This window comes from Stomoxys calcitrans, chromosome 2 (genome assembly GCF_963082655.1).
Source record: "Stomoxys calcitrans chromosome 2, idStoCalc2.1, whole genome shotgun sequence".
In the NCBI taxonomy this organism is placed as follows: domain Eukaryota; kingdom Metazoa; phylum Arthropoda; class Insecta; order Diptera; family Muscidae; genus Stomoxys; species Stomoxys calcitrans.
The window spans coordinates 236,474,356-236,495,316 of NC_081553.1; the positions used below are offsets into that span (position 1 = coordinate 236,474,356).

At 36.2% G+C, this 20,961-nt stretch overlaps 2 protein-coding genes across 6 annotated transcripts in view; both read left to right on the forward strand.

The window, feature by feature from the left end:
* Positions 1–18,575, forward strand: part of LOC106081570 (tricarboxylate transport protein, mitochondrial) — a 124,350-nt gene extending 105,775 nt beyond the window's left edge. For 3 of the 5 annotated variants that reach the window (XM_013243601.2, XM_013243605.2, XM_059362397.1), the window contains 4 exons: positions 14,293–14,517; positions 14,611–14,737; positions 14,800–15,023; positions 18,016–18,575. In XM_013243601.2, coding sequence (XP_013099055.1) covers positions 14,293–14,517; positions 14,611–14,737; positions 14,800–15,023; positions 18,016–18,425 — 986 coding nt within the window. In that variant the 3' untranslated portion in view covers positions 18,426–18,575. Of the gene's footprint in view, positions 1–13,502; positions 13,686–14,292; positions 14,518–14,610; positions 14,738–14,799; positions 15,024–18,015 lie in introns of those variants that run through there. The other 2 variants (XM_013243603.2, XM_013243604.2) reach the window with 2 other exon arrangements.
* Positions 18,576–19,470: 895 nt separating this feature from the next.
* LOC106081575 (protein dj-1beta) lies at positions 19,471–20,672 on the forward strand. Its single transcript, XM_013243614.2, has 3 exons — positions 19,471–19,842; positions 20,115–20,437; positions 20,491–20,672. Exons 1-3 carry the CDS (start codon positions 19,681–19,683, stop codon positions 20,636–20,638), a joined length of 633 nt encoding a protein of 210 aa, XP_013099068.2. The 5' UTR covers positions 19,471–19,680; the 3' UTR covers positions 20,639–20,672.
* Positions 20,673–20,961: the final 289 nt, after the last annotated feature.

The following is a 20,961-nucleotide window of genomic DNA, read 5'->3' on the forward strand; positions in this document are numbered from 1 at the left end:
ATGTCTGTATGAGTGTGTGTGTGTGTGTGTGAGTGTGTGTTTTTCTCCGATCATCATTTTGTCTTGTCTGAACATAGAAAATGTTTTATGGGGCGTAAAAATTTCAGTTGGAAAACTGAAAACTCTTAATTTCCACATCAATGCAAGTCGTAGTCCATCAATCTTGTCCGCTGCCTAACTGCTCTGGAACAGAGAAAGACCCTACCACCGCAGATCTATTGGCAATTGCAAGTTCGACAATGCAATCGAATGCAGCAACCATCTTCGACGCTTGCAACACATGAAGTCACTGCCATAGGAGACCGAGTCTTTCCTATTCGACTTTCCATCCATCGAATGTTATGTCGCCGCGATTGTTTCACACATTCAATGACAGATATTCGCACATGAGGAGTGCTCTTTATATTTTGAGATAGTTTGTAAGCAAAATGCTAATGACATCTACTCAACTAAAGATGAATGTGCTCATGCCACTATGGACGTACACCTAAAAGGCGGTATGCACCTCCAAACAAAATCATTAGTTGCCATAAAAAAATTTGCATCCAAGTCGGATGAAAATTGAGGCTTTCAAGGTCTAAAGAAGTCAAATCCGGTGATCGGTTTAATGGGGGCTATCTCTGTTTATAAACCGATTCGGATCATACTTGTCATGGATGTTGGAATTCACAACTCAAGTCTGTGACGTTTCTAATGGCTCACTAATTCATATTGGGGGATCGGTTTATATGGGGGCTATATCGGTTTATAGACCGACTCGGATCATACTTGGCATGGACGTTGCAAATTTCAGACAAATCGAAAAAAATTTAGGCTTCTTTGGGCTCAAGAAGTCAACTCGGGGCATCAGCTCAAATGGGGGCTATAACCAAATCTGAACCAATATGGCCCATTTGCAATCACCAACGACCTACATCAATAAGAAGTATCTGTGCAAAATTTCAAGTGGCTAGCTTTAAGCGTTCGAACGCTTAAGTGATTTCGACAGACGGACGGACAAACGGACATAGGTAGATCGACTCAGAATGTCGAGACGATCCAGAATATATGTATGCTTTATGGGGTAGCAGATCAATATTTCGAGGCGTTACAAACGGACTGACAAGATTAGCATACCCCCCCTCTATGGTGGTGGATATTAAAGCAGCTGTTATTTTTGCATAAATGTAGCAACCTACGTATGATTTTGTAAACATGCCACATTGTGTGGCATTTCTCACTTAAAAGAAATATCGCCGACTAATATTAAACAACGTTCATCTGTAAATTTGCAAGTCAGCAGCAATTCTTTTTTTTTACATGTGGACAAATTTACATTCCAAAAGCTTTCCCCTTCCAAAAAAAAGTGCCAATATTTTAATTACATGTAAGACACCCATAAGCTAATGAAAACATCACCCAAAAAAAGAAAACCCATTGCTTTAATATCAAAGGAATTGGGGAGTTTTTATACTTTTCACTATCATATCTAGGGTAAAATATCAACAAATTTGTCCATGGAGCTCTTTAAATGTCATGTTTTATTGACATTTGAGACATTTTAAATCTTTTTGCGATGTCCGTCCATCTGTCGTATGTCAGTCGAAAGAATACTTACTGTGCAACGAATAAAACTCACCACGCAAATACGTCTTACAGATACATTAAAGATAGGTTGTATATGGACCAAATCGTTTACTCTAATATAAACCTATCTCCTGTTTTTTGACTTCGTTATGACATTTAATATCCAAGGTCCGAACCAGTCCTGAACCGATCTTGTTCTCTTTTTTTTGTTCATAGGCAAGTTAACCTGGAAGATGAGCTATATCGGTCTATATCTTAATATAGTCCCCATTTAGACCGATTTTCGATTTAAGGTCTTAAAAAGCCACATTTATTATCCGTTTCGGAAATTTGGCACACTGAGTTATATTTAGACGCATGACATCCCTACCGATTACTATCGGACCTGATCGAACTATATTTGGATATATATAGCGAACTTCCGATTTAAGGGCTTAGGCCCACAAAAACCATATAAATTGCCTGATTTCCTTAGAATTTGACACAGCGAATTGTATTCAGCCCCCGACAACTGTACAAAGTTCGGTCTCGATCGGACTGAATTTACATATAGCTGCTATATATACCGACCTTCAGATTGAAATTGTGGACCCATTAAAAGCGAATTTGTTAGCCAATGTTATTGAAATTTGGCATAGTGATTGGGTATTTGGGTTTAGAGTACAAATCTGAACCTAAAAACTTGGTCCAAATATCAAGAGGGTCACCCACCTCCAAAAACTCTTCAAGAGGACATGTAGACTACCCAGTTAATGTTTTGTCCAAGTCCTACGTTTCGGTGGCTTTAAAGGGTTTCGTTACTTGGCTCCATATTTAAAAATCTGATTTGTATTTTTGGGTTATTGTAAGGGTATACAAAAAATTCACTTAAATTGGTCCACCTAGGGTGATCAGCTAGGTTTTTGAAAACCGGTTCTTCGGTTGTTTGGGGTGAATGTACTAATAGCTTAATATACTAATCGGTGTATTATACCCTACACCACTACTGTGCATTTGTTTTTAACCGGTTAACCCGGTTTTTTTTAAATCTCAAAAACTCAAACCGGGTTTGTAAAAATGTAAATTTTTCGAATAGTTTAAAAACCGGTTTTAGGAAAAAGCCGATTTAGTTCATAACCCTAATACTAATAGGTTTCTTGAAAATTGCAGTTTTTCGTTTCTTCGATAGATCGGTTTCTTGCCAAAAAACCGGTTTCTGACTAAAAGCTCACTTTTAACCAATTTTGTTATGATTATCACTTTAATTTCATTGAAATTTCATCATTTAAAAATATTTCCCGGGGGCATGACCTTTAAGAGAAATGACTTAGAAAAATTACATATCGAAATTCTATTTTTAAGAGAAATTCCATCCTCATTTTGTTTATAAAGACAATTTTATCGAATTTTTTGTCTGCGAGAAAATTTAGAAAAACGAAGTCCGAATATCGGAAATAAATTGAAACAACACCCTAAAATACTTTGTTTTAACTGACCTGCAGCTGAAACCATTAAGTAAGGCATAAAAAAATTAAAAAAAAAAATTATTGAAATTTTGTTTAAAAAAATTAGATTTTTTTTTAGCAAAGATTTTAAAAAAGAGAGAATTTTTGTCTATGGAGAAAATTTTAAAAAATTTTGTCTATGGAAAATCTTTGTTGAAACTTTGTTTTAAAAATTATGAAATTTCAGAAGATTTCAGTTAAAATTTTTTTTTTATATTTTCCCTCGAAGATTTGAATCTTTTGTTTTAAATTTAATTTAATCAAAATTTTGTCTTAAGATCACATTAGGCCAAATTTTGTCTTTAGAGATAACGTCGTTCAAAATTTCGACTTTTCAGAAATTTTCATAACTTTTTCTTTAGAAAATATTTTACCATAAATTTAGGAGGTTCAGCGGTGGTTTTCCCTTCCTAATGCTGGCAACATTTGTGAGGTACTATGCCATATAAAACTTCTCTCCAAAGAGGTGTCGTACTGCGGCACGCCGTTCGGACTCGGCTATAAAAAGGAGGCCCCTTATCATTGAGCTTAAAACTTGATTCGGACTGCACCCATTGATATGTGAGATTTTTGCCCCTGTTCCTTAGTGGAATGTTCATGGGCAAAATTTGCAAGAAAAAAATTGCAATTTACAATTTTATCTGCATTATCAATATTTTCTCAGAAACTGAATTTTAAAAAAAATTATATTCGTAGAAAATTAACGTGTTTTTAACACTCTCTAAAACTCAAACCGGATATTGAAAAAGCTAATTTTAGAATAGTTAATAGTTTTGAAATAGTAATACCTGGTTTTAGGAAAATGCCGGTTTATTGATCACCCTAGGTCCACCCATCTCTAATATATCTCCAATACAAGGTGAAATATAACCTTCTGTGAATGTTATATGAAAAGGGCCCTAAAAAAGTTTGGCCTCAAAACTCTTTTGGTGTTTTGCTCTACTTATCCCAGATCATATTCTTGAAATTGTTCCACAGTCTTATTAGAGCAGCACTCAAAAGAATTTTTTTATTGGACTTGCGACTTTTTAGCTCAAGTGTTATGAAGTATTCCTATGATCTGTTTTCTGATTCTTCTTTGATTATATTGAAGATTGGATAAATATTCCAGCTGTCAGAATTCACAATAATTGTTGAAGTATTCTTAAGTTGCAAACAGTGATTTATAAACAAAAACCAGACATTTAGTGATGCTGCATTATTTTGAAATATCCTCTTCCTTGCCAAATTGCAGTGTTAAAATCTGTTTTTATGGTCCGCATTCCACACCGATTTGGAAAGCGTGTAGTCAGCGTTTACGCTTAAAAAAATTAACGAGCTCCTTAAAGAAGAAAATAACAATAATTTCAGGAAGAGTTGTTAATTCGCCAAACGAATGTCCGAAACAACTTAATGACATCTTTGCCAATTGCCTTTTATGTTCGTTTTTTTTTTTGCTCTTTTATTGAAGGTACATTACCGGAATTTATACACGCTCTATAATCAGAAGGATGCAACTTTTCCGCCTTCGTTCAGCCCATCGCATTAGGCTGCAAAAAAGGGATTTATGTGCATATGGTTGTGCCGGTACATTGAAATGGGTCAAAGAATATGTCCGAAATAAATAGGGCAGCAAATTCGCGTGCACGAAACGTTTTTCAACTTGGGCCGTAATGATAAGAAAACGAATTTTCGTCGCGTTTTCGTTCATTGTATTTTAAATAAATTACAATGGTTGGCAAATAAATCTCTTGCAGTTTTATTGAATTATGATAACACTATGCAAACAACATAATTTACCAAAAATAAATGCTGGTAGTAAAACATATGATGGGGTTGCCTACATGTCTTTTAATTGTAACCAACGCTTTTCGACAGTAAGGGAAACAACGTTTTGTGAAAACTTTTCACCGGTGAACGAACTTAATACCTAGCTAACGTTAACGTTTTTCGCAACAACTCCACAAGCTGCTTTAAGACAGAACATTTGTTCCACTAGCCGAATGCAGAATAGCGTTCCAAGCGCCTCGATCTTCTGCGCTCATTCTAAAATCTCGGATACCAAGTTTCCACCACTTTATCTTTCCATCGGGCTTTTGGTCTTCCCATTCATGAACATGACCTAGCTAAAGCAGCCTTTGTATTTTAATGAGTGTAACTATGCTACCGGCGTCACACAGCTCGTGGTTCATACGACGCCTATATTCTCCATTAACACAAACTGGTCCATATATATTATGAAGAATTTTTCTCTCAAATACTCCAAGCACTGCCTCATCTGTTTTCACAAGTACCCATGCCTCAGAACAGTATAACAACACGGGTAGTATCAGTGTCTTGCTTTAGATAGGAATTGGAAAATGTTCAACACAAAAAAATGTCCGCCCACTCAAGAAGAAAATTCCAAAGACACAGCCAAACTTAACAAACAGATGCACCCACTGATATGTTATAACCTGTAACACAGTGGTGTAAGATAAAACAGTGAGCATTGAACCCCTTTTCGGTATTTTGTTTTTTTTACTTTCTTTTAAGATACTTTTATTTCGAACAAAACTAATTCCTTATTTCATTTGAAAACTAAACAACCCACTTTATTGTATGCAAGCAGTTAATGTTCACTAAACTGTTACACACGTTCACCAAAAAAAAACCCTTGAAGCAAATATATTTAACCGTTGTCCAAAATACGTCGTTTTTTGTGCAAAATTTTCAAAAGTGGCCCAAAAAATATCTCTTCCTGCTAAAATGTCAAGATTGCCATATCGAACAGGCAGGCGGTGGACAACATAATATTAAGGCCAATTAAAGCAAAAACACATTTGGACAGCAATGTAATCACGCACTACAAGAAAACACTACATAAGGAAGAGGACATTAGGGTGGTTCTTTCTGAATAGACGGAAAAGACTCGAATAGTTTTATCAATAGAAGAATATGATTTGGAGTCACCACCAGATCAAACCACATTAAAACGGACGGCCAGACATCGCTATGTTGATAATTTCATGGCAAACAAAAATATACACAGTGGCGCTGAAAATTCTACATATCTACATCTTTACTAGTAACGTAAATATCATCACACATGTCATTTCCCTAAAAAAATGTCCTTTGTTTTCGTTTGTTTCTCTTTTGAGACTAACTCAATGATCGGAGATTTTTGCAATGGAAAAGGAAAGCCAAAGATCCCAAAACACCAACCACTATGCAACGCGTTTCGTCTTTGGTTAGAAGACTTTTCAATCACATTAGGTGTCAAGGCGGATTTAAAAAGGTGGTCTCACGCGAACAGCTGTTAACAGCCGGTCGGGTTTGACGGTATTAAGATGTCAGATTTTTGGTTGCATTCTGTTTGTTGTTATCGTCTGTCTCGCATATTCTCTGCTCATGTACGCACACGTATACACACACGAACACAAAGAATCTTTGCGTGTGCTGGCAAAACGCCGATCAGCTTGATGACAAGATGGCGGATTGTACTATTTGATTTGTGGTTGTTGAGGCCACCTTTCGTGTGTGAAGGCTTCATGGGCAATGCATTGTGATAGGTCGTACTTATATCGAATATACTGCGCAAAACGTGTCTACGATGTTAGCACGACACAAGCACAAGTTTGACACCTTTCGCACTAGCATTTCTCTTCCTACGCATGGGTTTTTAAAGTGATACACATACACATGTCATGCGCGCATTTTTGGAAAATGTATGGATGACTTCGAACGCTAGACAACGGCAATGGCACTTGCTGTTACTCTGTGTGTTCAGGTTCGAATCCTGGCCGGGCTCTGCCCAATTTGTATTCTCAATTTTTTTTGCGTGGTGGGGCGAAGATCATTTTATTTGACTTTTTGGTTTTTTTCCTTACTAACTAACTTTTTGGTAAGCCAACGCAAAATGTAGTAACATAGTATATATAGTCTTAATTTTCTCAGCCGATATAGCAATGTCCGTCTGTGAATATCACGAGAGCGGTGGAACGAAATTTCGTACACATACTTCTTAATGATGTAGGTCGTTGGAAATTACAAATGGGGCCAAATCGGTTGATATTTGGATGTAGGTCCAATATGAAATGGTTCTTCGATTTGACTAATTGAGCCCGGAGAAGCTGCAACAACCGTGGCAAGTACGACCTAAATCGGCACCTTGAGCCCCTATTTTTATCCGATTTGGCTGAAACTTTGGGTATAGTATTTTGATACCGTGTTATGTATGGTACAAATAGGTCTATAATTTCACGTAGCTCCATATAAACTGATCTCCCGATTATTCTAGCGCCCCTAGAAGCTTCAAATTTTGACAAATTTGGTTGAAATTTAGTATATAAAGTACACATGTACCCTTCAAGTGAATTCATTTGTGTAAAATTTAAGCAGCATCCATGGTGGTGAGATGCCATGAATCGGCCCGAACGAAGTTGGCACGTTTTAACTTGTTATAATCTTTAAAATAAGTCATAGGGCTACCCTAATATGCCAAATTTTGCCCAACGGTAAAGGAAACAATGCAAACATATTTTTGCACATTCCGCCATATTTGCCATCACAAAATTGGCCCTTTTCTTTTGCCAACGACAACAATCAAGTGTTTCACTCCTGTGCATTGAGGGGCAAGATTTTTAACGCTTCAATAATGTGAAAGTTGCTTTGCGAAAAATAAATGTATAGTGCCCTTAGTATGTGCCTGTTCCCTTGTGGACATGTGTCTCCCATTTGACATTATCTCCAGCATGTATGTTTTGCAGAATCTTTAAGGGACCAGTTTTCAAAATACATACCATTTCCAATTAACAGAGGTAACAAACAAACATATAATTGCGTAAAAGAAAGGATGCATTTTGAAATACAGTTGAACCTCGATTATCCGGGCCTCTATAAAACGTGTTTTACCCCTGTTAATCGTCATGCTGTGCTGTGGACCTCTATTAACCGTGGTTTACTTCTATTATCTGTGCTTTAATAATGCTCGCTCTATAAAACGTGCTTACCTGTATTATCTGTGCACCACACACATGATTTTTTGATCTAAAATTCTGGGATTCCCCTTTTTATTTTGAATTAATGTTAAGTATTAAAAGTTGACCGATTAAGATGTTTGATCAAAAATGGCTCCAAAAACAAGAGAGAAAAAAGGAAATGTACAGTACTTTCAATTCAGGAAAAATAAGAACTGATTAAAGATCACAGTAAATATCCATCTCCCTTGGATTGCTATCAGAAAAATATGATGTAGGCAAACCAAACCGATTTAATATTTATATTTATATTTATATTTATATTTATATTTATATTTATATTTATATTTATATTTATATTTATATTTATATTTATATTTATATTTATATTTATATTTATATTTATATTTATATTTATATTTATATTTATATTTATATTTATATTTATATTTATATTTATATTTATATTTATATTTATATTTATATTTATATTTATATTTATATTTATATTTATATTTATATTTATATTTATATTTATATTTATATTTATATTTATATTTATATTTATATTTATATTTATATTTATATTTATATTTATATTTATATTTATATTTATATTTATATTTATATTTATATTTATATTTATATTTATATTTATATTTACATTTATATTTATATTTATATTTATATTTATATTTATATTTATATTTATATTTATATTTATATTTATATTTATATTTATATTTATATTTATATTTATATTTATATTTATATTTATATTTATATTTATATTTATATTTATATTTATATTTATATTTATATTTATATTTATATTTATATTTATATTTATATTTATATTTATATTTATATTTTTATTTATATTTATATTTATATTTATATTTAATATTTAATGTATGTATCTTGTTTGGAAAACGATGCTGTGTTCATGTATTCATATGAAACCCACTTCTGGGAATCAATGGATATGGAATAAATTGCTCAAGAATTGAGGATGGTGGCGGTGTAACATTTATTTCTGTGACTATTAGCATAAATAATCAAAATAAAATTAGATTAAAATTATTATTTTCAATGTTTTTTTTTTTTTTGGTTCATTAGGGGGTGGAATAATCAATAACGGTTTGGTACTAAAACCGATAACGGTGTGGTGCTAAAACCAACAACAGTTCGGTAATAAGGCTACTACCAAACGGTACTAATCCATACCATCCGGTATTGTTTTTGTACCGTATTGTGCTTTACTGAAATGAGCACGTTTGCTATAAATTTTTCTCTGGGTGTAATATCTCACAATTGTCGCCAACATAAGGAGGGGATAACCACCGCTTAAAATTTTTCCAATATTGTCGCTAGGATTTGAATTCACGCGTTTAGCATCATAGTCGGACTTGATATACACATTTGATATCCACATTCAGGGCAAAAACTCTACCAAAACAGCACCAATATATCGACCACTGCCAAATAGGGCTCAAATAAAACGTAAAAGATCGTTAAAGAAGGCGCTGCCGAGCGGGCCCGGTTCGTCTAGTATATTATATAACAAGTAAAAGCATGCTAAGTTCGGCCGGGCCGAATCTTATATACCCTCCACCATGGATCGCATTTGTCGAGTTCTTTTCCCGGCATCTCTTCTTAGGCAAAAAAAGGATATAAGAAAAGATTTGCTCTGCTATTAGAGCGATATCAAGATAGGGTCCAGTTTGGACCACAATTAAATTATATGTTGGAGACCTGTGTAAAATGTCAGCCAATTCGAATAAGAATTGCGGGCTCAAGAAGTAAAATAGAGAGATCGATTTATATGGGAGCTGTATCGGGCTATGGACCGATTCAGTTATGGTCTGAATCGGTCCATAGCCCGATGGTGGTCATGTTGATGGTCATGAAAGAATCCGTCGTACAAAATTTCAGGCAAATCGGATAATAATTGCGACCTCTAGAGGCTCAAGAAATCAAGATCCCAGATCGGTTTATATGGCAGCTATATCAGGTTATGAACCGACTTGTACCTTATTTGACATAGTTGTTGAAAGTAACAATAAAAAACGTCTTGCAAAATTTCAGCCAAATCGGATAGGAATTGCGCCCTCTAGAAGCTCAAGAAGTCAAGTCCCCAGATCTGTTTATATGACAGCTATACCAGGTTATGAACCGATTTGAACCACACCTGGCACAGTTGTTGGATATCATATCAAAATACTACGTGCCAAAATTCATTCAAATTGGATAAGATAAGCGCCCTCTAGAGGCTCAATAAGTCAAGACCCAAGATCGGTTTATATGACCGCTATATCAGGTTATGAACCGATTTCAACCATATTTGGCACAGTTGTTGAATATCATAACAAAACACGTCGTGCAAAATTTCATTCCAATCGGATAAGAATTGCGCACTCTAGAGGCTCAAGAAGTCAAGACCCAAGATCGGTTTATATGACAGCTATATCAGGTTATAAATCGATTTGAACTTTCCTTGACACAGTTTATGGATATTATAACAAAACACGTCGTGCAAAATTTCATCCCAGTCGGATAAGAATTGCGCACTCAAGAGGCTAAAGAAGTCAAGACCCAATATCGGTTTATATGGCAGCTATATCAAAACATAGACCGATATGGCCCATTTACAATACCAACCGACCTACACTAATTAGAAGTATTTGTGCAAAATTTCAAGCGACTAGCTTTACTGCTTCGGAAGTTAGCGTGCTTTTGACAGACAGACGGACGGACGGACAGACAGACGGACGGACATGGCCAGATCGACATAAAATTTCCAGACGATCAAGAATATATATACTTTATGGGGTCTCAGACGAATATTTCGAGTAGTTACAATCAGAATGACGAAATTAGTATACCCCAACCCTATGGTGGAGGGTATAAAAACAATTTTAAAAATGACAGTAACATTTCATCTACCGATTTCCACATGTTTAGTTCAGCCTATGGATCAAGGGGAAAGATCTATGGATCAAGGGGATCAAGGGGAAGAGGAAATCCGAAGTTTCAAACACCGTAAATTAATCATCCAAAAACTATTAGCTTCAGGCATCAGACATGATTTCGCCAGGGCATTGAATATCAAGACAGCTTTGTGGACAGCTGGTGCTAAAACCAACAACAGATTGGTATTATAATCAATACCAGTTCGGTCTTGATTTGCTGCTTTCAAACTGTACTATGTTTCATCCATACCATCCGGTATTGTTTTTGTGCCGTATGGTGCTTTACTGAAATGAGCACGTTTGGTATCAACTTTTCTCTGGGTGTTATACCTCACAATTGTCGCCAACATAAGGAGGGGATAACCACCGCTTAAAATTTTTCCAATATTGTCCCTAGGATTTGAATTCACGCGTTTAGCATCATAGGCGGACTTGATATCCACATTTTATATCCACATTCAGGGCGAAAACTCTACCAAAACAGGACTAATATATCGACCATTGCCAAATAGGGCTCAAATAAAACATAAAAGATCGTTAAAGAAGGCGCTGCCAGGCGGGCCCGGTTCGTCTATTATATTATATAAAAACAACAACTTTGTAACAAATATCACGAAAATCTTATTATACATAGGAAATTAGTAGTCAAAAGACGATTTATGGAAATGTGGCCCAAAAAATATTAAGTTCCGAAATAATTATAACTTAAACTTTGCTCAAATACTAAAGTTTAATTGAAACTAGTAAGGAAAGGCAAAAGTCGAGCGCTGCCGACTTTAAAATACCCTACACCTACTCTATAGGTACAAAGTGGGAGCTATAACTAATTCTGAACCAATTTTGATGGACCTCAGCGCATGTTTTCAGATGGGTTATTAAACAATTCGAGCTATTATGTTCAAACTGTAATAAATATGGTTGACAAATGACAACGTTATTGCAAATTACCCTTATCTGGCGAACATTTACATGGGAGCTATACCTAAATCTCAACAGATTTCGAGCAAACTACTCTGATATAATGGTAGTCGTCGAGGAAAGCGTTGTACAAAGTTTTGGGAAGATTGATCGATAAATGCGATGGCAATGGCGCTAGGAGTGAAAATCGGGCGATATACATATATGATAGCTATATCTAAATCTGGACCGATTTCTATAAAATTCATCGGTAATATTAAGAGTCATAAGAAAATACTTTCTGCCAAATTTCGATAGAATCGGTTACCAAATGAGCACTTTATCGCAATATTTCTCATAATCGTACGAACACATATATGAGAGCTATATCTAAATCTGCACGGATTTCGAGCAATATTTATAAATATTGTGGAAGTCATCGAGGTAAGCATTGTACAAAGTTTTGGGAAGATTGGTCAATAAATGAGCTTGCAATGGCTCTAGGAGTGAAAATCGGGCGATATATTGGGTTGCCCAAAAAGTAATTGCGGATTTTTTAAAAGAAAGTAAAAACTTAGAATGAACTTTAATCAAATATACTTTTTTACACTTTTTTTCTAAAGCAAGCTAAAATTAACAGCTGATAACTAACAGAAGGAAGAATGCAATTACAGAGTCACAAGCTGTGAAAAAATTTGTCAACGCCGACTATATGAAAAATCCGCAATTACTTTTTGGGCAACCATACTTATAAGAGAATCTTTTAACAAATGACCACTTTATTGCATTATTACTGCAAATCGGAAGAAGATATATATGGGAGCTATATCTAAATCTGAACCGACATTTTTCAATTTCAATAGACTTCGTCTCTAGACCGAAAAACATGCATATGCCACATTTAAAGACGATCGGATGAAAAATGGGACCTGTAGTTTGTGCACAAATTGACATGGACAGATGGACAGACAGACGGAAAGTGATGCTGAGTCGATCGGGATACTTACAATGGGTCTATCTCTCCTCCTTCTGGGTGTTACAACCAAATGTAGTGGTGTAGGGTTAAAAAATACTGTTTAAGTACCAAAGCGCTGGTTTTTATAAAACCCATGGCATAAAGTCCTACCTGTAGTTGGCCTAATGCCACAATTCGCTTTTCAAATGTACAAGGCTTCGAAGACTACAAGACATCAAGACAGTTTCCAGATATCTCATTTCGCAACAATTAATTTTCGACTTTATGATCATTGCAAAATTGTTACCCATTGGCATACTTCTCACCTAATTCAAGCAAGAAGTTTTTAACGCAGTTTGCTTTTCTTAGGGTATTTCTATGCCCATTTTTCGTTAAGGGTTAAAAGAACAAACAACGAAACCATGATGACGAATTGGCTTGCATCAACACCACAAATGACCAAATCATGGGCAATCCCCGATGGAAGTAACCTGATAACAGGTAGACCAGGTAGACTTTGTCGTTGAGACAACAACACTAATGTAAATTGCCATGTTTCGGGTATGTCTAGAAGCTAAAGCTTCCACATTGGCCAAGAAGGAAGTGTGGGAACGTATGATGACAACAAATTGATGGTGATTATTCCAAAGCATGCGCATTGCATGGTATTGACCTTTTTTTGTTGAAGTTTTCGGAACAAACGTTTACATTTGCTTATCACCGGCTAGATTCTCATTGAAAAATTATTAAAAAAAAAGAAAACGGTATAAAAAACCGAAGATATTTAAGAAAATTAGAAGGTGCACCAGAGGTTATCTATCAGTCTTTGCTAGACAACCCGCATAAGAACTTTTGGACACCTGATAAGCTAAAGGTGCATCACACAAGTGATTAGTTTATAACAAATAAATTGATTAGACCGCCTTGGGATTTACTTAAACCCCAACTCTTAAGTCTTATATGTGATTGGCCTTTTCAATGGAAGAGAAACAAGCTTTATTTGCTGCTTTCAGAGGATTAAAGCCGTTTAAAGGAAAAGCGAGCAGCTTATATAATGAATGAATTCATTAATGCGAACTGCCAAGTGTTGTGTATAAACCAAACGGTCAATAGTGGCATAATGGTTAAGGGACAGAAACACAACCAAAGAGACGTTGTTTTTTTTGGCTTATTAAAGTTTCAACTCGAGACTCGAGCTCAAGAAGCCACAATAAATTGCATTTCTGTCATTATAATACAAAATCGGTGTAACAAAGAACCAGCACAAATTTTTAAACTTTTTTTTAATAAAAATTTATATAAAACCACTGTGCTTTGCTAACAACGAATATAAATGTTAATGAGTTTATCAAAACAAATGTTAATTTCCATGCCTTATGGAGTTTAAAATGAAATTTCCGAAATAAAAAAACCATTTTGCAACTTTAAAGCGTTTGCAGTTAAGAACAAAATAAAACCATGCTTCTTTCAATATCTTTCAGTTTCAGCTGATAGAATGCTACCAAAGTACTCGTACCATGCCAACACATTTTCCAATCCCTTCGGCCAAAGGTATTGGATGACTGAAAAGGGCTGCGCTGCTGCAGCAGCATCGGGGGGAGGAGGTCTAAAAGGCATCATAGCTGGCGGCATAACCGGAGGCATAGAAATATGTATCACTTACCCCACCGAATATGTGAAAACCCAATTGCAGTTGGATGAGAAAGGTAAGAAGGTCAAGTGAGCAGAGAGTCTCTTTGAAAATACAAACACTGTGTCTGTAATCCTTTCCATTCAATCCATTCGACTCGACTCGATAGGTGAACGCAAAAAGTATAAAGGCATTGTGGACTGTGTCAAGCAGACTGTAAGCCAAAGAGGTTTGCCGGGACTCTATCGGGGCCTGAGTGTGCTAATATATGGCAGTATACCGAAATCTGCTGCGAGGTTGGTTTGTATGGAACATTATTAGGCCTGAATGAATGTACCTGTTCCTAAATGGTTCGTAGATTTGGAGCCTTTGAGAGTCTCAAAAATCACATGAAGAGTGAGAATGGCCAGCTGAACACCAGTGCTAAATTGCTTAGCGGTCTAGGTGCTGGCATTTGCGAAGCGGTGGTAGCAGTAACCCCAATGGAAACGATCAAAGTAAAATTCATAAATGATCAACGCAGTGCTCACCCAAAATTTAAAGGATTTTTTCATGGTGTGAGTGAAATCATCAAAGCAGAAGGTAAGTAATTTACCCCACCCACTCCATTTAAAACCCAAAGAGTTTGAAAAGTTCCATCCACAATGATAGTATAACAGAAAATATGAGCCGAATATATTTATAGTCCATATGTCGACTCATACACATATAAAAAATTTAAACCGACTAAAGTCAGGCAAATACGACCTTTCGATACCATTCTGAGTGCTTCAAACAAATGCAATAATTTCTAATTACCTGAACCACAATAGTTGTGTAGGGTGCAACTAGGTTGGTAAATTTATAATACCTAAGTTAAGGAGGGGCGGATAACCCCTCAAACGCAAATGTTCGGAAACGTCTAATCTCAAAGATGGATCAACAGAGAGAACAAATATTTCGTGGAGTCCGTTACAGTAGCTCTTTAACATAAAGTTGACCTTCTGTTTTGGCCAGAGACGTAGCCAGGATTTTATTTGGGGGGGTCAAATTTTTAAAAATTCTTTGGAGTGAGATTTCTGGAATCCGATTTTAATGCGAACGAAATTAGGATGGGCGGGGGGGCAAATTTCTAAAAATTCTTTGGAGTGAGATTTCTGAAATCCGATTTTAATGCGAACGAAATTAGGATGGGCGTATCCTGATTTCGTTATTCTGTTTGCAACTCCTCGAAATATTCGTCTTAGACCCCATAAAGTATATATATTCTTGATCGTCGTAACATTTTAAGTCGATCTAGCCATGTCCGTCCGTCTTCCCGTCGAAAGCACGCTAACTTTCGAAGGAGTAAAGCTAGCCACTTGAAATTTCGCACAAATACTTCTTATAAGTGTAGGTCGGTTGGGATTGTAAATGGGTCATATCGGTCCATGTTTTGATATAGCTGCCATATAAACCGATCTTGGATATTGAATTCTTGAGTCACTTTGGCTGAAATTTTGCACGTTGTGTTTTGGTATCACTTCGAACAACAGTGATAAATGTGGTTCAAATCGGTTCATCACCTGATGTAGCCCCCATATAAACCGATCTGGGGTCTTGACATCTTGAGCCTCTAGAGTGCGTAATTATTATCCGATTTGGCTGAAATTTTGTACAACGGCTTTTCCCATGAACTCGTCACCTCGAGCGACAACTCCTTATAAAAGTGATAGTTTTTTTCCATGTTAAGGGATGAGAACTTGGACCGGGCCCTATCACCAGAGGACCTATTTTGTAACAGGTTTGGGACCTGTCCTATTTTCCGTAGGGCTGATACAGTCCCCATACAAACCGATCTCCCTATTTACTTCTTGAGCCCCTAAACACGCAATTCTTTTTCGAATTGGCTGAAATTTTTAACAACGACTTCTACTATGGTCTCCAATATTCAATTCAATTATGGTCCGAATCGAACCATAACTTGATATAGCTCCAATAGCATAGAAATTCTTTTCTTCTATCCTTTGTTTGCCTAAAAAGACATACCGGGGAAAGAACTAGACAAATGCGATCCATGGTGGAGTGGAAGGTATGTAGGATTCGGCCCGGCCGAACTTAGCACGCTTTAACTTGTTGTCACTCAATTCGTTCGCGAATTTACAGAAAACAAATGATTTCCCTTTATAAAGAATGTTTTCAATGCTGCAAATTTCTGCTGGGCAAAAAAAAACCCTTAAGTAAAAATTTGCTAGCTCTCAATTACCAAACACTTAAACTGTGATAGCACTCTCCCGCTCTCTTCTGCTGGCAAATAAAGTACACGAATGACTTCCAGTAGGAAATTTGCACAAATTTTTGAGTACACTAATCACTGAACTTGACAAATAGCTAGATATATTCATTTACAGGTAGTGGCAGTTGCCCAACAACAAAATATTGAGTGCACTATCTGTCAAAATCAGTGATTATTGCAACTCTGATGTTGAAGTTCATACGCCATTTTTTGTTGTTGGTGTGAGTTATGGTTCTTAACTATAATACACTCACACAACCAAAACTCGTTGACAGATAGTGCACTTCAAGATATATTCATTTACAGGAAGTGGCAGTTGTCCAACAACAAAATATTGAGTGCACTATCTGCCAAATCAGTGATTAGTGCAACTCTGATTTTGTGTATGTGATTAGTTCGCTCCATTTTTCATTGTTTGTGTGTGTTATGGTTCTTAACCATAATGCACAAACACAATCAAAACTCGTTGACAGATAGTGCACATCGCGAGAAAAAATTGTACTCAGCTGATTAGGGTACACTACCAAGGCGAAACAATTAAAGGTGGTCTCATTTGTACAACAACCACAAATCACACGGTGCAATCCGCCATGATGTCATCAAGCTGATCGACGTTTTGCCAACACATACAAAGAAATTTGTCTGAGTGTGCGTACCTGAGCAGAGAATATGCGAGACAGAATATAACAACAAACAGCATGCAAAAAACTACTGTCATATTAATATCGTTAAATCTGACCGGCTGTTAACAGCTGTTCGCGTAAGAGCACCTTCTTTACTACGCCTTGGTGAAATAGGAAATAGTTCAAATTCTAAGGACATTCTACATTAAAAATATGATAGTCTTTTGTGTGAAAAACGATGATGTGTTGATGTATTCATATGAAAACCACTTTTGGGAATCAATGCATATGACAGATTGGTATTAAAACCAATACCAGTTCGGTAATGAGGCTAGCACCAAACGGTACTAATCATTTTACGTTTCATCCATACCATCCGATATTGTTTTTGCACCATACACTGTTGCTTTACTACCAATACCGTATGGTACTGAAATGAGCACGTTTGGAATCAACTTTTGCATGGCCCGATTTCGATAGTACCCTTTTATGATCAAGAATATATGTGTATATACATTTTGTAGGGTTTGTAATTTTGATATTTCGTCGTGGTAGTATAAACAGAATGACAAAATGAATATCGACCCCATTCTATGGTGATGGGTACAAAACTGCAATCCATGGAACGACTTAAACAATTAAGGTGCATACAATAATATAACCTACAAATATGATTTTTTTTTGCATTTTCCCAAAGGTATTGGCGGTATTTACAAGGGACTTACGGCTACCATTCTTAAGCAGGGCTCCAATCAAGCTATTCGTTTCTATGTTTTACTCTCTCTGAAAGATCTCTACACAGGCAAGGATCCCAATAAGACTGTACCCAAGCCCATTGTGGGTGTATTTGGAGCAATAGCGGGAGCTGCCTCTGTATTCAGCAACACTCCACTGGATGTCTTGAAGACTCGCATGCAAGGCCTGGAAGCCTCAAAATATCGCAACACCGCCGACTGCGCATTACAAATTCTAAAAAACGAAGGTATTCATGCATTTTACAAAGGAACCGTACCTCGCTTGGGTCGTGTTTGTCTCGATGTGGGCATCACTTTTATGATATACGACTCTTTCATGGATTTATTTAACAAACTATTTGTCAGACACTAACTGAAATAACTCGAACTCACCTATGGACATCGATCAATCCTATCCTATTTTTTTCAATGGAATTTATATTTATATGCATGTACTTGGGCAAGTGCTTTGTGAAATTGTTATTGAAAATAAAAATGAATTTAATATACACATACAAACAAATTTGTGCATTAAAAACTCCAAAATTGCTAGGAGGTAAAATCGTGAACTAAAAATTAGTGTAAAGTTGTAAATTTAAGTCACCTTTATACAGCATTCTAAACGTTCTGCTACTAAGTACATTTTAATGGCTCTCGTCAGCTGATTTTATAAAGGGAAAACAGATGATCGATCCCTTAAATCCGTATTTAAAGAGCAGTGTAAACAAGGTTTTATTCAAGACAATTCACAAACAAATCGCGGAGTACATTGTCTGTCAACGAGATTTCATAACGTTCGGTGGTGTGTGTGCTTTATAGTTAAGAACCATAGCACACACAAGCAAAGAAAAATGGCGGGAACTAGAACTAAAATCAGAGTTGCCCTTATCACTGATGTTGACAGATAGTGCACTCAATTTGTTGTTGTTGGCCAACTGCTCCTACCTGGTAAATTTGTCTTGGTTTTATCAATTGAAATAAATGGATTTCGTTCGTTTGTACATAAAAATAGAGAACAAATATTACAGTGATTCGAGTCACTCATTCGAGTAACATAGACTGACACCAAACGGCTGTTGGTCTACACTGGTATATTGCCGAATTAAACTCATATTTTTAAATTATTTTGCTCATGCACCCGTATCCCAAATGCAACAAAGACAATATCACGGATTGTGAACTGCCCATTGTTTCAATTCTCGAAGGCAAGCCAGACAAAATTAATCGGCGTCAAATTAGCATGATATCGGCTCATTGTTGAAACAGCTGTCTTTTTTCAATCAAGTAGAATTAAGAAGGAAAAGTCACCGGCCCAGCTGATGAAATTTTCCAATTTCAGAGTTGCATCCCAGCAGACCGTCAATTCGCAGGTTTTTTCACATTGTCTTCATTTTTCAAAATTTTTATATTTTTATTTATAATTTATGCGTTTGTAATCACAAATCTTTTTACCCATTGACTGCTGCACGTGGCAATGTAAATAAAAACTAGAATGTCAATTGGGCAGTGTACAAAAGTTTGACAGAAGAGTGAGAGTTCTACCCCATCCCCACAGAGTTGTATCGCAAATTATTTTGTTGTTGGGCAAGTGACTATACCTTCATAATTCTACTTGATTACAATTTCGAATGCTGAGGACGTTAGCTACCGTTTTGTCAGCCACAAGGAACTCACTATCGTCGTATCACCAAATCCATACTGAAATGTCCAAGACAGCTCTGGTAATTTTGGCTACTGGCGCCGAGGAAATGGAGTTTGTAATAGCTGCTGATGTCTTGCGGAGAGCGGGGGTAAGTGCCTTATGGAATGGCATGATGCAGTACATATTATATTTTGCATTTTTATTTATTACGTATGGTCTTTCTATACAAATTTGATATGTACCGGTTCAAGTGTATGTCAAGGTTAATAAAGTTGGGTCAGTCATGTAAAATGTATTCTAATGGATTCTTGTTTAAAGTATACTTTTGAAAGGAAATATCAATGAATCCTTAAAAATATAAGTAGAAATTGTTTGTTGTTGCGTTTAAACACATGCTCGTGGTTTTTTTTTTTATTACAGATTTCTGTTACAGTCGCTGGATTAACCGGCGCAGAACCGGTGAAATGTTCAAGGGATGTTGTAATTGTTCCAGACATGTCATTGGAAAACGCCAAAACAAATAAATATGATGTTGTTATCTTACCTGGCGGATTAGGTGGTTCGAAATCTTTGGCCGAATCTTCCTTGGTGGGGGAGATACTAAAGCAACAAGAACAAGAAAATCGAATTATTGCTGCAATTTGTGCGGCTCCAGCATTTGCATTGCCTGCTTTCGGCATAGGCAAAGGAAAATCATTGACTTCTTATCCATCATTTAAATCACAGTTGGAATCGGAATACAAGTAGGTTTGTACTTAAAACTAAGGCTGGTACTAAAAGATAAAATAATTTTCAGGTATGTCGACGACCAGAAGGTAGTTCAAGATGGAAACCTAATAACCAGCCGAGGCCCCGGCACTGCTTTCGATTTTGGTCTTAAAATTGCAGAAGTTTTGGCAGGTCCCGAAAAGGCATCTGAAGTAGCCAAAGGAATGTTGCTTTAAAATATTTTTGAATAAATGACTGAATAAAATTAAATTATTGGTAAAAAAATGTATTTACATACATCGTTACCATCCGCAATCTGCGGACACGCCCGGCATCTCCCAGTGGAGCTTCTCGTGATGACGATTAACACCGCCCAAATCGGAGTTCAGGGTTTCAAGCCGTCTGGTGCTCATAGCCCCCCGGTGCCGTGCTAAATGTCAATTCAATTGCAGTTTCTACTTAAATTTTTTGGATTTGACTTGAAAACTAGCACGGGTTACACCGCTAAAAAAGAAGAATACTTCTGGCTTTAACTCTTCAGATTATCGGCCTATTTCCA

Excerpts from the sequence above, each read along its gene's own strand:
- LOC106081575 (XM_013243614.2), top strand. The coding sequence starts at position 19,681 with ATGCTGAGGACGTTAGCTACCGTTTTGTCAGCCACAAGGAACTCACTA. Across the intron at positions 19,843-20,114 it reads ATGTCTTGCGGAGAGCGGGG|ATTTCTGTTACAGTCGCTGG; the intron begins GTAAGTGCCTTA and ends TTTTTATTACAG. Across the intron at positions 20,438-20,490 it reads CAGTTGGAATCGGAATACAA|GTATGTCGACGACCAGAAGG; the intron begins GTAGGTTTGTAC and ends AATAATTTTCAG.